This window comes from Carassius gibelio, chromosome B18 (assembly GCF_023724105.1).
Source record: "Carassius gibelio isolate Cgi1373 ecotype wild population from Czech Republic chromosome B18, carGib1.2-hapl.c, whole genome shotgun sequence".
Classification (NCBI taxonomy): domain Eukaryota; kingdom Metazoa; phylum Chordata; class Actinopteri; order Cypriniformes; family Cyprinidae; genus Carassius; species Carassius gibelio.
The window spans coordinates 8,375,472-8,391,758 of record NC_068413.1 but is presented as its reverse complement, the minus strand read 5'-3'; the positions used below and the strand labels follow the sequence as shown (position 1 = coordinate 8,391,758).

At 35.4% G+C, this 16,287-nt stretch overlaps 2 protein-coding genes across 2 annotated transcripts in view; both read right to left on the bottom strand.

Annotated features, from left to right (window-relative positions):
• nlrc5 (NLR family, CARD domain containing 5) overlaps positions 1-8,252 on the bottom strand; it is a 30,831-nt gene extending 22,579 nt beyond the window's left edge. Inside the window, exons 1-6 of the mRNA XM_052582973.1 lie at positions 7,820-8,252; positions 6,808-7,130; positions 6,409-6,480; positions 1,111-2,836; positions 303-386; positions 112-195 (exon numbers count right to left, since the gene is read on the bottom strand). Of these exons, the coding sequence (XP_052438933.1) occupies positions 112-195; positions 303-386; positions 1,111-2,836; positions 6,409-6,480; positions 6,808-7,123 (2,282 nt within the window). The 5' untranslated portion in view covers positions 7,124-7,130; positions 7,820-8,252. The remainder of the gene's footprint in view (positions 1-111; positions 196-302; positions 387-1,110; positions 2,837-6,408; positions 6,481-6,807; positions 7,131-7,819) is intronic.
• A 535-nt stretch (positions 8,253-8,787) lies between these two features.
• cetp (cholesteryl ester transfer protein, plasma) lies at positions 8,788-15,062 on the bottom strand. Its single transcript, XM_052582585.1, has 16 exons — positions 14,713-15,062; positions 14,410-14,521; positions 14,184-14,315; positions 12,677-12,747; positions 12,484-12,571; positions 12,230-12,299; positions 12,021-12,081; positions 11,824-11,915; positions 11,543-11,722; positions 10,984-11,034; positions 10,655-10,804; positions 10,387-10,454; positions 10,202-10,244; positions 9,609-9,678; positions 9,445-9,530; positions 8,788-9,304 (listed from the first exon to the last, which is right to left on the bottom strand). Exons 1-16 carry the CDS (start codon positions 14,840-14,842, stop codon positions 9,227-9,229), a joined length of 1,482 nt encoding a protein of 493 aa, XP_052438545.1. The 5' UTR covers positions 14,843-15,062; the 3' UTR covers positions 8,788-9,226.
• Between the last annotated feature and the right edge of the window lie 1,225 nt (positions 15,063-16,287).

Genomic DNA, 16,287 nt, shown 5'->3' with positions numbered 1-16,287 from the left:
GATCACCTACTGTAACCTTTTTGGAAAAAAACTGTGTCCAAATGTTTGATTTAAAAAATCAGGAACAGGAACGTATTTGAATATTTAAAGCAATTATGTCAGGCTAATTACTTTAGATGAGTGATGTTTGGACAATCCTTCAAAGCCCTGGCAAGTTTAATGACTCCAACATCAGTGAGACCACCACTAATAAAACTGTAAATCAGAGATAAACATAAACCATTGCAAAACACACTGCAAGGCAATACTGTGACAAACCGCATAAAGGACACAACAGATACTTTGCTGGAAGAAATACTTACTCTAATTTCTGCAAAGCCTGGAGTTTACACAGGATACCACACAAAGCCTCTGCAAACTTGTCATCATATTTCCGGCTACGGAAACTTGAATGAATAATATATTTAACAAGTTGAGTACATTAACATGACCAGAAACCTATAAGATGATAAATATTTTGATGTTATGAAAAAAGGTTGATATTAAATTCTATTTTTATTTTGTCTAAATAAATGTAAAATTAAACAGTATCGCTTTTAAACGCAAGTTTCTTGAGACTTAGGTCTCTGCAGAGCAAAAGTGGGCGTTTATCCCCATGTGGGTGTTTTGAAACTGCTGGGTGTTTCTGAATCATGCAATCTAAATGATCCCCCTTACCCAACCCCACCCCTAAACCTAACGTCACTATTACGTCAACTAATCAGGTATCATGGTGTAAAAACACCTTGATCTCGTAACTCCCATTACTTTCCTGCAGAGACCTATACTTGAGTTTCTTTAGCAGTATGAAAAATGTAAATGCATTCCGGGATTTGCTAAAGATTACATTTTAAAGTGTTGTTAAAATATTGGTGTTTTTAAAAATTGACTTGCACACACTGTAGAGGACGACAAATGTTATCAAAATGTAAAAATAGGAGAAATGAGCACACACAATTAAAAATCCAATATCAGCCAGTGTGAATCGATACAGATAAATTAACATTCTGCCATCAGCTAAGAACCAATATAATACCATTATATCAGCTGCCATATGGGCACCAATTTACAACACATCTAATGACATACATAAAGCTTTTGTTCATAAAAGAGAATTTTATAGAAACTTACATGAGATGATCCACATTCTTGAAACTAGGGAGGATTTCCAAACAATCTGGATCAATTGAACATCCACCAATGTCCAGACATACATTCTGATCAGCAGCCGCTGTCACAAACGCTAAAGAATCCAAGTCAACTGCATTGAGTCTGATATTTCGCAGTTCAAACTGTGGTCTCGAACCAATAGCTCTTGCCAACTTAGCATCTTGAGTCTCATGAGCACATCGACACAGTTCCACAATTTTGGGGCCTGTTTGACTGGTACTTCCTGCAAAACCCAGCAAAACATTACGGACGGTAGCTTGCCGCTTTTGTACCCAAGCCGTAGTGCTGTCGGTCCCTTTAAGCTGGACCAAACTGGACTTGCAGGCTTCTGCCGCAAGCCCACATACGTAAACATGAAGAGAGTCTGTAAAAACGGATTTTGGATCAATCTTGGTGGTCCAGCGGGTTTTCAAGTTAAGCTTCTTCTTAAGTTGACTCTCTGTGATGTTCTGACTAGTCATAAGGTGGAGAGCAGCAAGAAACTCCTGCATTGTAAGGTGCATGAACGTGAAACCATATCCTGAAGATCCATCCTCACGAGTCAGTTTCACACGAGACAGTATCCCGCTTTTAACACCAAAATCGTGCAGCTCTGGAGACACATCTGTGTCCATGAACACTATAGTGCTTTCCTCAAGTCCTTTGAGGGCCAACTGACTCATCTCAACAATTTTAGATCTGTATCTCTGTAGCAGAGCTGTACCAGACACCACACCTCCATTAATGCGTTTGAGGAATGCCAAGAGGATCTGCATGTAGATTTGGGTTAAGGATGTTGGTAGCTGTAGATCAGTTCCATCACTGGAGAACAGATGTTCCATACATACACAGCAAATATGACAGAGTCCAGGTACATGAGACATTGACAAGAGGTGTCGGTTGTTCATCAACAAGTTTACAGCTTTCTTTTTGAGTTCATCTCCTTTTTTATGGAAGTACTGCTCAGCATATTCCCTCACACCCAATCGGTCAAACCCTTGAAGCTCACAAGTTACGAAGCCAGGGCTTCCAAACATGTCAGTCACATCTCGTGGTCTACAGGTGACCAACACAGTGCAATCTGAAAGGAATTTACGACTGCACAGTCCTGAGATGAGATCTTTCATTGGAAGAGGTTTGTTAGGGTCATTGATGCTCTCCAGCTTTTCAGGATGTGTAAGCTTCGCACAAAACTCATCATACCCGTCAAATATGAAGCAGACTTTCTCAGGGTTGGAGAGGATGAATTCAAACACTGCATCTCTTTGTTCCTTATCATCATCACAAGCAGGATAGAAGAGAAAGAGTAGTTCTTTCAAGGACAAATCACGGGAGATAAGATTGAGCTGCCTGAACTCCAGCAGGAACAGCAGGTGAATAGATGGGAAGGAACCTTCAGCCCAGTCACGACCGAGGCAGTGAACCAGCAGGGTCTTACCAGATCCAGCCTGGCCAAGCAGCGTCACAACCCTGCTGGTGGTTTTCAAAAGAGACTCAACAGAAACTTTATGCTCTGATTCTTCTCCTTCATGGTTGTCTAGAGAGGCTTGAGGCTGGATAGTCCTGTCCTTCACTCGTGGAGGGTTCCTGTGTCTTAAATACACCCATGTGTCTTCCAGACGGATGTCTTTTACTACAGCTTGTGCCACTGACTCATGTTTTTGCAGTACCATGGATTTAAGAGCATCCATGTAGTTCTGTACATGATCTAAGTAAGAAAGTCAAAGCATTATTATTACACTATAAAAAAATCCTGGGTTATTTTTTCAACCCTAATGCTGGGTTGAGCTTTTTGGGTCATTTTTTGGGGTTATGTTTTCACTATTTAGGTAGTTTTTGTGTTACCCAGCCAGGCACGTGCAGAGGGGGGGGGGGGGGGGGGGGCGTTGGGTGCTTGAGCACCTGCCCCTTTGCCCTTTGATGCCCAAAGTGCCCTTTTGTCAAAGCAAAATTTCCTCTAATTTTTTTTTTTGTCATAACGTTTCCTTTTGTGAATGCCTGCTCATGCCCAATCTAAATATTAGTAAAATTTTTAATAATAATTTAGCCGTCAATAAGATGACCAACATGACTTTTGACCTGACGACGACCTCCTCATCCGACCGGGACGATTCGTCACGCTGCACGCGCATTTTTTAATTGTCAGAGGATATTATTTTCATTACCGCGAAAGCTGGTAAGTGGTGTTTCATTCTCAGCGAAGTGATTTTGATATTTATTTACTTATTATTATTTTACAAGAACGACGTGATGTGAGAACATGCAGATATGTTGTTTATATTGTGGTGTGTAGCCTGTAGTGTAGAGTAACGTTAGCGTGCTGTTTGAGGGAGAAACGTTTCACAGGCATCGAAGGCAGAGGCGTCATGCCCATTCAAAGATTTCTGAGCCAAGTTGATTTTAAATGCAGCTTCCAAACGACCAAAAAAAAAAAACAGCAGAATAATATTTTTTATATATTTTATATAATCACACTGTTGTGATTAGATCGTTCAGCATCAGCTACTAAATTCAAATCTGTGTTCGCTGGCTGGCGCTGAGCCAGAGACGTTCGTACAATGCTTCATGATAACCAATCAACGTTTCTGTTGCGCGAATGCAATGGCCAATCGGAGACGTGCAGAAGAGTCATCATGAAACGCACTGTTTTTGTTCACTTGCTCGCTGACTGAATTATTTAGCGAATTCTTTCTGCAGAGAGAGAGAGAGAAAACTAAAAAAAAAAAACCTGATGTGCATAATGTAATGTAAAGTGCTTCAGTGATTGTAATGGTAGTTTTTGAGAGTGCCTGACCTCTGGCTAAACTGAATGAAAATGTTATTTGATAATGTAAATGTTCTTTACTCTCTGAAAAATGAAAGTTTTAAAATAAGTAACTTACAATATTGTAATTAAAATTTACATTAAATGCAAATTCAGTCGTATTAAAAATATTTTATGGCATGTTATGGCACTTCAGTAAAAAGTCGGGGTTTTATGTGTAGTTAATAGATTACACTACCTTTCCATTTATTGATCAAATAACAATCTATAAAGGTGCAAAACGCGTTTACTTATACGTTTGAGAATCGAGATATTTCCTGATATATTAAGCATGTTTGGAATTGTTTTGAATAAAAAGGAAAAATAAATAAAACATAAGCCTATATAAGTTATACAGTGCTTTCATAGCATGACTCAGTTGTTTATTGTTTTGTATCAATATTTAAGGTGGACTTATTGATTAGGTGCAAGAATAGTAGTGATGGTTAAAATAATAGATTGATAATGAAATAGTAGATTGTGCCTTGTTCTTAGATGGACAGAGACTGGAAAGTAATAGATCAGATGAGGAGATGGAGATAGAGGAAGAAAAAGAGGCAAATGTAGAAGCACAAGTGACAGAAAGAGCAGGTAAGCAAGCCAGGAGACAGAGGCTGGTGAGAAAGAGGAAAATGTAGAGTGTTTTCTGTAGTTTTTACTGTAACAGCTGTTCTTAATTATTCTGTAGAACAGAGAAGAAAAAGCCTTCAGGTTGGGACAATTTAAGACATTTCAGTTTCTAATCCCAGAGCTATTATTAGGTGGAAATATTTTTTTTTTTTTTTTTTTTTTACTTTTAAACTTACAATTGTCTCTTCTAATCTTTTTCTTTTTAAAAACAAGGAATGCTTCACAATATATTGCTGTATTGCTATTTTGAACCGCGCTATTTAAAGCCTTGTTCCATGTGCCCCTTTTATACTTTGAGCACCTGCCCCTCCAAAGGTCTCTGCACGGCCCTGTACCCAGCTTATGGTTCAGACATAACAACCGACTGTTTGGTAGTTTTTGTGTTACCCAGATCCTTGGTTAGACGTAATGTAACCCAGTGGTTGAGTTGTTTATTTCAGTGTATTTGCATCCTTTTCAGAAGAAGAGAGAGCTGCCATCAAATCGATGCATTTCTTTGGTAAAAAGTTTGTGTACATTTTATTGCATCTATAAAATCGTTTCTGTACTGTATATCATTTAATTTTATACATAGCAATATACATGAGTGTCGTATCTGTCTTTTTGCGTGATGGAAATGCCTGAAGCCTTGCATAAAATAAATGATTTTATTCATAAAGATATAAAGAATATAAATACTTTAAAATGTTAGATATGTCCTCAATGATGTATACTGTTTGTTTATGGGCAGGTTAGAGTAAGTTACAGCATGAGCTATAGCTATGGGTAAAATGCAGGGCAACAATCTAAAGTTTTGCATATGGGTTGATTCACCAAAACTGAATCAACCCGTATGCTGGGTTAAATCGACCTATTATGCTGGATCAAATAAACACCCCATTTGCTGGGTAAAATTATTCCAAAATGTGTTCTGTCCTGTATTTACCCAGACCATGGGTTAGAAATAACCCAAATTAGGTTGTTTTTAACTCACTCTTTTTTTAGAGTTTACAGTAGGTATCATGAATATAAATTGCAATTCATACAAAAGCCTTAAAAAGACTTTTTTATGAAAAAAAAATCTATGAATGTTATTGTTTCAGAAATGAAATATTAAACCATGTGCTATCTCCAAACAAATAACAAATAAATGATTGTGCCAGTTGGTTTGATATTTTGTTAAATATGGGTATATAACAAAATAAATTTTTATGACTTGGGGATGGCTTAGAATTATTATTATATCAATGACAATTTTAACATTAATAACAAATTTCAGTTTCAAACTAATCTTTGGATAGGTGTACTGTTCCTGCTTGGTTTAGAAACCACTTTAAGGACCAACCCTGTAGCAAATGTTTTTCCTTTGAATAACCAGCTCAAAGTAATGCTAGTTGAAGTAAATTTTGCAGCAGATCTTTATATATATATATATATATATATATATATATATATATATATATATATATATATATATATATATATATATATATATATATATATATATATATATATTTATATATTTATTTATATATATATATATATATATATATATATATATAGAGAGAGAGAGAGAGAGAGAGAGAGAGAGAGAGAGGAGAGAGAGGGAGAGAGAGAGAGAGAGAGAGAGAGAGAGAGAGAGAGAGAGAAGTAATAATTTTTTGATTTAGTAAAGTAAAAGTAAAGCAAATATGTTAATTATTTTTGTTTGGGTTAATATAAGAAATTGTACAAATGCAGCTCTTCTTGTTGAATAGCTAATGGGTTGCTGTCTACCAAAGCAAATTTAACAGTTGATTTGCTCAGAGCGATTGCTTTCACAATGAATCTAAATTCAAAATGGGTGTGTCTTTAAAAATAAAACATACCTAGCCGTGGACGTTTCACACTGGGTGAATGTGATGAATCAACAGTATCACATGTATGATTGCAGTTTGCTCCTTAAAAGCATAGAAAATAAAAAATTATTTAACTTCATTTAATAATTATAACCCAGAATTCAATAACATTCGTATTTTAAATAATAGCTTCTTTTTTTATCATCTTCAAGATACTTTCACTTTCATTTCAAAGCTTAAAATTGTGTCGAGACATAATTGTAAACATCATAGTATAAACTGTATAGAATATGTTGTTAAATTAAATAACGATTCATATTAAATGTATGCTTTTAATCTAATTGTAAATATGTCCAGTATGGTATGCCGAGGGTAACGCTGCAGCATATCCACAAAGTATAACTTTAAAAAAAAATGCAAATGGCTTACCAGGTGTGTAGCCTGCTAAGGACACCAGTGTAGTTTCCAGAAGAAAGGGAATGTTTTCACTGTACTGATATACAGTGGTGAGAAACCGTGTACATGTGTTTCGGTCTGAAGACTTAAAGTAATCTACAATGGCTGAGACACGGTCTCTGGTGTTGGTTAGTGATCGTATGTGATCCAGTGTTTTAGGTTCCACTAAGGCGAAGATCCGATCCAGAACACCACTGTTTTGTTCGCAGAGCAATTCTACCAGTGCACTGGCCTCCTGGGCCACCAGTGACAGGATGTCCCCAGGCAAGTCCACCATTTCCATCCTCATCCATTAGCTGGGGAGAAAGAAATCCTTAATTTCGCTTTGTAGAACTTTTTAGTTCAAACAAAACTTACTCATCACAATCAATTTAATGGTGTTGAGTGCTGATCTACACAACGTGTAGCAAAGGACAGCAGGTTTATGACATCGGTGCATGTGGTCTAACACTACATCCTTTGTTAGAAAATGCTAAAGGCATGTGCATTGGTATAAGTCATTTGTATACTTTACAGTTCCTTAATTAAATGCTGTAAATACTGATCAATTGATTACTCTTAATATTGACACAACAAATTTTCACAATTTAATAGAGAAAGTGTTGCAACGGACAAATTATCATGACAAATTATTGTTCTCTATTGTTTTATGTAGTAAATCCTTTCATGATGGTACTTGTTATCAATAGTATTTCAACGTAGCCTAATGTTCGCTATATAAAGATTATGTAGCTCATGCTAAATTTTTGTTTAGAAGGTTTCTGTCCAAGCATGTAGTGACTAAAATATAGTAAAATAAATAGTAAATACATAGCAGTTTGTGCCCATTTAGTGTCCTGTAGGGAACGACAGTGCCACTGTAGTCCTGGACACTTTGTGTGAAGGCTAATGAATGACCATGTGCTTTGATCAAAATATGAACTCGGAAGAAGCATTTAAAATGTTCTATGTTTATAATATGAATTGATATGATGTAAATACTCACCGCTGGTGGCATAACGCATAGGGTCCAGTTTAAGGGAAGAAAATGAAACTTACAATCCTCTGGTTTGGTTTCGATTTCTTCCATACGCATACGCAGAATAAAATACGGATCCTGCCGTGAACGAGACGTTAGCGCGCCTATTAAACCAAACCCGCCAGACTGCGCTAGTGCGTCATTAAAGTGCGTTTTAATATAAAATAACATTTTATCTATCGACGACTGAGCATGTTGAAAGGGTTATTTTTCGGTTACGTTTCTATGCTATCACAACCAAATGCACTTTATGACGAATTCAGTGATTTAGTAATAAGGGAACGTGCTTGAAATACAATACATTTTGCGTTTTTTTATTATTATTATTAAAACTATATTTGTTATACTGGTTCGATTAGCAGCAGAGTCGATTTCAAAGTGTATGGAACGCTTCAAAAACACATTTAAGTTCTCTCTTTGAAGTTCGTCGAAACAACGCATTTCATGTTGTGAGAGAGTGCATTTGAGGACAGCAGTGTTGAGACGTACACAATGAAATAACGTGCACACTCGCGCCTCACTGTGGTCATATCAAATCACTGCACCCCTTATAAGAACAAGATCGTAGGGAAAAAATGCTTTGTATACAATTAAAATGAATTTAATTGAAGATCAAATAAATTATGTTTTAATTTTAAGTGATTGTACGATACAATACAATATAATACAATACATTTAGCGTTTATGCTGTTAATTAAAAGTATATTTTTTATGCTGATTGAGCTGCGGAATAGATTTAAAAGTGTCCGTAACGCATCAAAAACACCGTTACATAAAGTTCTTCAGTGACGCTTGTCGTTATAATGCATTTCTTTTCGTGCGAGGGAGTGCATTTGAGGACAGGAGTGTTGATATGTATAGAATGTTGACCTAGTGGTGATATAAAATCATTGCACCCCTTATAAGGACATCAAGATGCAGTCGGGGAAAACCGCTTTGTATACAATTAAGTTTAATTGAAGTAAAAATAAAACAGAACAACATAAAAGAGTTGAAGACTGTAACAGAAGATTTCATTCAAAGAAGAAAAACAGGTTTAACCAGAAACGTGTAACACATAGCCTAATTATGTGCGACAACACCAGGAAATGTTTAATAATGGTAATACAATCTCCACATTGCTTTATGGAGGTCATGAGATCATATTACTGAAGGTCATAAAAATAGATTATTGTGATTCGCATTTTCATATTAACAACAATTTGAACACTGAACAGCTACACAAAGCATTAAAGATCTTTACATACCAGCTATAATGGCAGAAAGACAGTTATAATACAGTCATTCATATTTTTGTTTACGTGATGTATGTGTGCACATCCATAAATGTTTTTGCATGAAAAAGACACCATACAGTCAATAGAGACAGGACTGTCAATTCAGCGTCCTTTTGAGGAATTCCACCAGCAGATGATGTGGAAAACCAAAATCCAGCTGGACTATCACATACCCCTGTACAAGCACAATTAAAGAAACAAAATAACAATGTTCAAAGTGTTCAAATGATTTTGTGATACTCTGCTGTATCATATAATGTTATGTGGCCAGTGTTAAATACAATCAAAGGATATTTAAAAGTGTAATATACTCACATCCTGAGGTAAAACTTCAGGATTGATGATGTCAAAGAGATTGAGCCCCTGTTCATCCATCAAAGCAGTTAATTCTGGCTCCAGGTCTGAGGACAGAGATCAAAAATGACGAAAGGGACACATGACTGACATGCTGACTGCTTGGCCATGGTGGTCAGACTTACATGATATGACTTTGGGGATTCCCATTTTTTCCACAGCCTCCTGAAGATAACTTCTCAAGTTCTCCTCCATCTTAAAGGAGATCATATAACATTTATGAAAATAATATACATTTATAACAAATAAAAAAAATTGCTATAATACAAAATAATGTATAATACAAAATAATGTATTATACTGTTAATATGTGACCCTGGACCACAAAACGTGTAAGTCTTAAGTCGCTGGAGTATATTTTTAGCAATAGCCTAAAAAACATTGTATGGGTCAAAATGATCGATTTTTCTTTTATGCCAAAAATCATTAGGATATTAAGTAAAGATCATGTTCCAGAAGCTATTTTGTATATTTCTCACCATAAACATAGTAATATGCATTGCTAAGAACTTCATTTGGACAACTTTAAACATTATTTTATAAGTATTTAGATTTTTTTTTTGTTCATCTTCAGATTCCAGATATTCAAAGAGTTTCAGCTTTCAGATGATGTATAAATAGCAATTTTAAGAAATTGACCCTTATGACTGGCTAAGTGGTCCAGGGTCACATATAATAAAATATAATATAATTTAAAAATAAAGTGCTTTATTTTCACCTCAGTGGGTCCTTCTGATGTGGAAACTTTTGTTATAGAAATACTAAGATGGTCACAAAACAGAAAAAAAAACACTTTGAATCAGGCACTGAAATTTGAAATCCTAACACTTATTTTTTAGAATAAATGAACGGTCATTTAGGTTATTTTGTAGAATTCATCTTTATATATCCTTTATAACTTACCGCTCTGCACTGGCCTTAAGAATTAGTTTCTTCTCTGCATATGAGGCATTAACAACAACTGTCACATCCTGTAATCACAGAGACAATAAAAACCATAAATGTATTTTGTCATCTATCTATCTATCTATCTATCTATCTATCTATCTATCTATCTATCTATCTATCTATCTATCTATCTATCTATCTATCTATCTATCTATCTATCTATCTATCATCATTTGTTTATATCAGGGCATGGGGTGTTTTAAGCTAATGTGTTTTAGCTTACTGTCTCAAAATAAAGAGCTGGCATGACTTGACTGTCCAGTAAGAGCTCGACTCCAGCCACTGATCTGACAGATGTGCCCTCTGTGGTGGTCCACATGTGTGGAACTGACACACTCCTCGCCTTTAACATCGGACCCTCGGAAGACAGCCACTAAAGAGAAAGTAAAAAAGTCATCACACTCCCACAAACACAGAGGTGCATTTCGAAATGGCAGTTGGTGTGCTACAAATGGAAAACACTTATTTGCATGTTCCTATGGCAGTATAAAATGTGACAGTCATTTCCTCCCCTTTGTGTAGTTTGAATATTGTAATGGGTGTGTTTAGTACCTTGTTCAACAATTCAGGCCTGGCTGAGGACAGCTCTGTCTGAAACAGATCCTGCAACAGATAGACACAAGCAAGAGAATATGTCTTCTTAGCTTTATCTGAGGGTTATTATAGTAAACTAAAACTAATTCTATAAAAGTATAAAAATAAAACTTAAAATATTCAAAAGGCTAAAAAAAAGCCAATCAACATGTCTCATGTTAATATAGTTTAAGTTAATGTATTAAACTAAAAAAAATACAAAATAAAAAAAAGACATATTTAAAGACAAAAAAACAACCTAAATTAATAAAATGAAAATTGAAATCAAAATACAACATTAAAAAAGCATCCACTATAGTCAGAAAAAAATATTACACCTAGACAAATCACATAAAAGATAAATCACATAAAAAAAAAAAAGAAATTTCTTTACAAAGGTAAATCAAGGAATTATATTTACGTAATCATTCAATAAATAGATGTTATTGTGAATGTTAATGTACTTCACTGCAACAGTTCTTATATATATATATATATTTATATATATATGCCTCCAAAACATCTAATTATATCATACCGTGAGTTCTGTTCCAGAGATATTGCGAATAAAACGTCCATCATGGTGTGCAGCGGACATTAGCGGCTCTAGAAGCCCATCAGAAATCCAGAAGTTCAGCATGCGTTTCTCGGTCAGTTGGGATGGGTTAAACACAGAGGTGCTGAGGTCAGATTTCGTATTATTGTAAATAACCAACCCCTGTGCATCAGAAAAACAAGAGTAACCACATCAAAGGATTTGAACAATGGATTTGCATTTGTTTGAAGGCAGTTTTGAATATAATATCTTTGTAATCAGACCTTATGGTATGATTCAATATAATTAGATTTGATGATTGGGGAAGAAGTCACAGAGATATCCACACCAATGTCACCATCACTAAGAAACAGTTCTGATCAGAAAGAGAGAGAGAGAAGTTGCATTATAGCAGAAACAACCACAAAACCACATAAGGCTTTGACATAAAGAAACAGAATATGAGAACTCTGTGTTTTACCTGCTTGCTCCTGTATGAAGTCTGCTAGTATGTTAGCTGCATTGTTTATTTCCTTGCAGATCTGTTAGAGAAAGGAAACCCGGTCATTTTGTTAAACAGAAGGACAGTATACTAATGGTGTATAAGACTTTGCTCAGATCTAATGTTCTGTTTTACCATTTGAAAAATTAGAGCAGAATCGTATAGAACAAGATGCTAGACACACTCACCTGTGACTTCACTACTAACTTCACCGTGAAAGTGACAATATCTGTGAATATTCTTTTCAGCCAGCCAGGCCTGCACAAAGTCAAAATGAAAGTAATTTAAATGAGCAGCACGTATGGAAGGAAAATATGACAACTGATCTCCAGGAAGTGTTCTTTACTCACAGGCGAAGACAACTGACTTGACCTAGATCTAAATCAAAAGATATAAATGATCACCTCTAGAGTGTCTCAGTAATGTGAAATGTTGAACTCACTCTCTGTCTCCCTGCAGGAGCAGCTTCAGTTTGTGAAACGTGAGGTAACAGTCTGACGTGTCTGCAGCCACTTTGCCCTTTCCACAGTCTAACACACAAACACAAAACAACTTTTTCAGAGAAAAGTAGTCAATTTCAAGATTAAGTGTGCAATGCCAAATATAACTGTCTAAACAGAATGGGATTCACTCACATAGTTTTGGATTGATGACTAAGTCGATTTGCGACTCAACTTCAAAATCCACTGACTGTTTTAGGTCGAGTCTATATAAGAAAGAACATGGCAATGTTACTTTCATGCAAACAAGCATCGGTTTCACTATAGTGGTAGAAATAAAAGGTACACATTGTTTTCTCATAAAGCATTAGAGGCACCAATTTCATGTTAAAAACATATTTCAAAAGTAACTTTTCCTTAAATGACATAATTTGGAAACAAATAATCTCATTACATTTTCTCATTTATTCTCATTCAACCCTGATACCTAAACAGATCAAATATTTTCTTTAACTTATGAAAAATGTAGTTTACATTACATACAAATTTATTTTACATTTTTTAAATGCAATATTCTTTAAAGGTGCAATGTGTAAATTTTAGCGGCATCTAGCGGTGAAGTTGTGAATCACAACCAACGGCTCAGTCCCCCGCTCACCCCTCCCTTTATAGAAGCTACAGTGGCCGACACAGTAAAAGATGTCATCTCATCGACAGCAGCGAGCAATGACATTTCTTTACAAAGGTAAATCAAGGAATTATATTTACGTAATTATTCAATAAATAGATGTTATTGTGAATGTTAATGTACTTCACTGCACATCACTGTGTCAGTGTTTTATTCGCAAGAACAACAAAGTGACAAAACGTGCACTGTAGAGCAGTTTGTCCATTTCGGGCTACTGTACAAACATGGTGGTGATTTCCATGTATGGGGACCCATGGTGTATGTAGATAGAAATAGTTCAATCTAAGGTTATAAAAACATTACGGTTCATTAAGAAATATCTTTATACACCTCTGAAAACATATATTGTAGTTCTGTAAATAGATTGAGTTAAATATTACATATTGCATTTTTAAAAAGGTCATCATGCCATGCTTTTCTGCCAAATAATTCTCACGTTACATTTTCTCAATTTTTCTAAATGTTTTGTTCAACCATGTTTTCTAAACATATGTAAACATATGTAATTTAAACAGATCTCTTTTTTTCTTAATGGTGAAAAATGTTAAAGTTAAACAGCAATAAAGCTTAATAAAAAATGTACAAATTAACATTTGTTCTCATCAAGGTAGTTTATATTGAGTGACAGCTACTGTAAATCTAGTGACAATTAGATATTCTGGCAGAAATTTCTTTTTGGACAATAGATTTTTAATGTGTATTTAATGCTTATTTATTTTAAATATCAAAAAAATAAAAATATAAAAATAAAACTGAAAGCCAAGCAGCTTCTTTAAAATACCATTTGTTGAAAAATGTCATCATTTTGACAAATAAATAAATGAATAAATACATAAAATAATTGTGATGCTGTAACTGAAATATAAGCATGTGATTTCTTTACAGGCTGACCGGAAGGAACCTTTAAGTTCATATAAAAACAAAAGATAATAATTTCATAAAATGTAGGGCACGGGGTTAGACCACAGCTGTGCTACCTGACCCTGATATGTGGTAATAAACAGAAACACTCACAGCCAACTGCCATATCCATAGTTGAGGGTCCCTTTGAATACAGCAGAAACATTTGAAATGGAGATCCCTATTCCTTTATTCTCCATCAGCTCAAACTCACTCTTTCCAATGGACAGGTTATAGATCTCTAAGCTGTGGGTGAAGTGGGAAGAAGAATATCATAAGATGCAAGATGTAACACAGACAAGGACCACATAACAAGTCATCAAATACAGAAGTCCCATACTTGTGGAATCCATATTTCACCGTCCCAAAGCCTATTGATCGTTGCCCCTCTACGCTGGGATATTTGGCATGCTGAAAAGCGGCCTGTATCACTTCAGTAGTTTTCTCATTCACTGAGGAATCAAGGAAGGGAGATATTTATTCTCTAGTCCACAGTATATATTAGATTAAAATCTCAGGAGACACTTCAAGTAAATATTTTAGGCCTCGCTTTGAATGAATTATGTTGCAATGTAATGAACATCAAAACATACTCACAAGGAACATCTGGCTACGGTACAGAAATCAATGAGGGTGTACTTACGAACTACCGCGGCGGGATGGGTAAGCCTGCAAACTACTCCTGTAAACCTGTAGGCAGCGGGAGGATCCAGACAACAACAACTGAGATTGACCAGAGCAAGAACCAGGAGCAGTGCAGCACTCCTCTCCATCTTAACAAATCTGAAAAAACACAGATGAGCCCCTCTGTTTTACAGATATTCAGGCTTCTCTTTCAAAAGAGCTCTGTTTCCATTCAGCAAGTGTCTGAGGAGGAGGGACACTTCCAGATCCAGAGGTATAGCCTCAAAGGAAGAGGGGGGTGGATAGGCCCTGTAATGTCTGATTTGCCATGTCCCTCTTCTGGAGAACAAGAGAGAACATGCAACTGCCTCTGGGGTCGACTAGCACATATTGCTCAAGGTTATTGCAGGAGTCAACAGTGCACAGGGACAATTTTGTGTTTTTCCGAGCATTTTGCTGTACAGAACAAACAAAAGATAAGGTCAGAGGACAGAGTGGACAGGAGCAGGCCAAAGTCCATGTAGATGGACAAGCTCATGAGGAGGTAGGTGTAAAGTGCAGACAGAATATCCTTTATTTACATCACCGTTTTAGAGTAGTCCATTCATTTCTGAAAATGGACACATGTAGATAAATAATAGAAATCCACTGGGACATCATTAACACAGAAGTCCACAGGAAATGGCTAAGTTTGGTGAAAAATAAACATGTTGACAAGACACACGAAACGTGCTCTGATGCTAACCAGATGCAAACCAAGAATGTTAGCAGGTTTTGACAGCATGGGATGGGTTTTTGTGTAGTCGAGCTACAGTATTCATCAGAATGTCAGTGTATATGTGATACAATGCATCGTTGAATAGATAATTAACCCTTAATCAATCCCTGGGGTCCAGCTTACCCCAATTCAACCTCCTTCATCTCAGGGGCGTGAAATTCTGTGACTTTTCCTAAATAATCCATCTAAACACACACACAAAATCTGCAGTTAAAAAAAAAAAAGAATCACAGTTAAATGTCCACATTGAAAATGAATGGGAAAATGTTTCTTTAATTTATCAAAAAAAAAAAAGGAAACGAAATTGAACAAACTTTCTATCTCACACACACACACAAACACGTGTGTGTGACTGCAACAGAGAATTTTTTTTCAAATCAACAAAACTGGCATAAATCTGAAACATTTCCACACATAAATGAAGAACTAATACTAGAGCAGGAACAGGCAAAAAAAAAAAAAAAAAAAAAAAGAATTTATTGTTCTGTGCACTCGTCACTCCTGTTTATTGGTACTGTTGTTTTGTTTTGAATTGTGTATTTTTTTACTTTTTAAAATTCATCTCTTGTTCTAAAAAATATTTGTGATAAATAAATTCCTGAAATAAATAGAATGTGATTACAGTGATGTCTTTTTGTGGTGACTTGTAGCATTTCTAAAATGTATAATAATTTACAAAAGCAAATAATTCAAAATATATCAGACAACAACCAAAAAATAATTTTTAAAATGTATTTTAGAATGTTTAAATATAGATTGTGTGTTATGTCACAGAAATCTCACTGATATGATTTCAGGTATGTACATGACATTTTA

Excerpts from the sequence above, each read along its gene's own strand:
- cetp (XM_052582585.1), bottom strand. The coding sequence starts at position 14,842 with ATGGAGAGGAGTGCTGCACTGCTCCTGGTTCTTGCTCTGGTCAATCTC. Across the intron at positions 12,572-12,676 it reads AGTCATCAATCCAAAACTAT|ACTGTGGAAAGGGCAAAGTG; the intron begins GTGAGTGAATCC and ends TTTGTGTGTTAG. Across the intron at positions 12,082-12,229 it reads AGTTAGTAGTGAAGTCACAG|ATCTGCAAGGAAATAAACAA; the intron begins GTGAGTGTGTCT and ends TTTCTCTAACAG.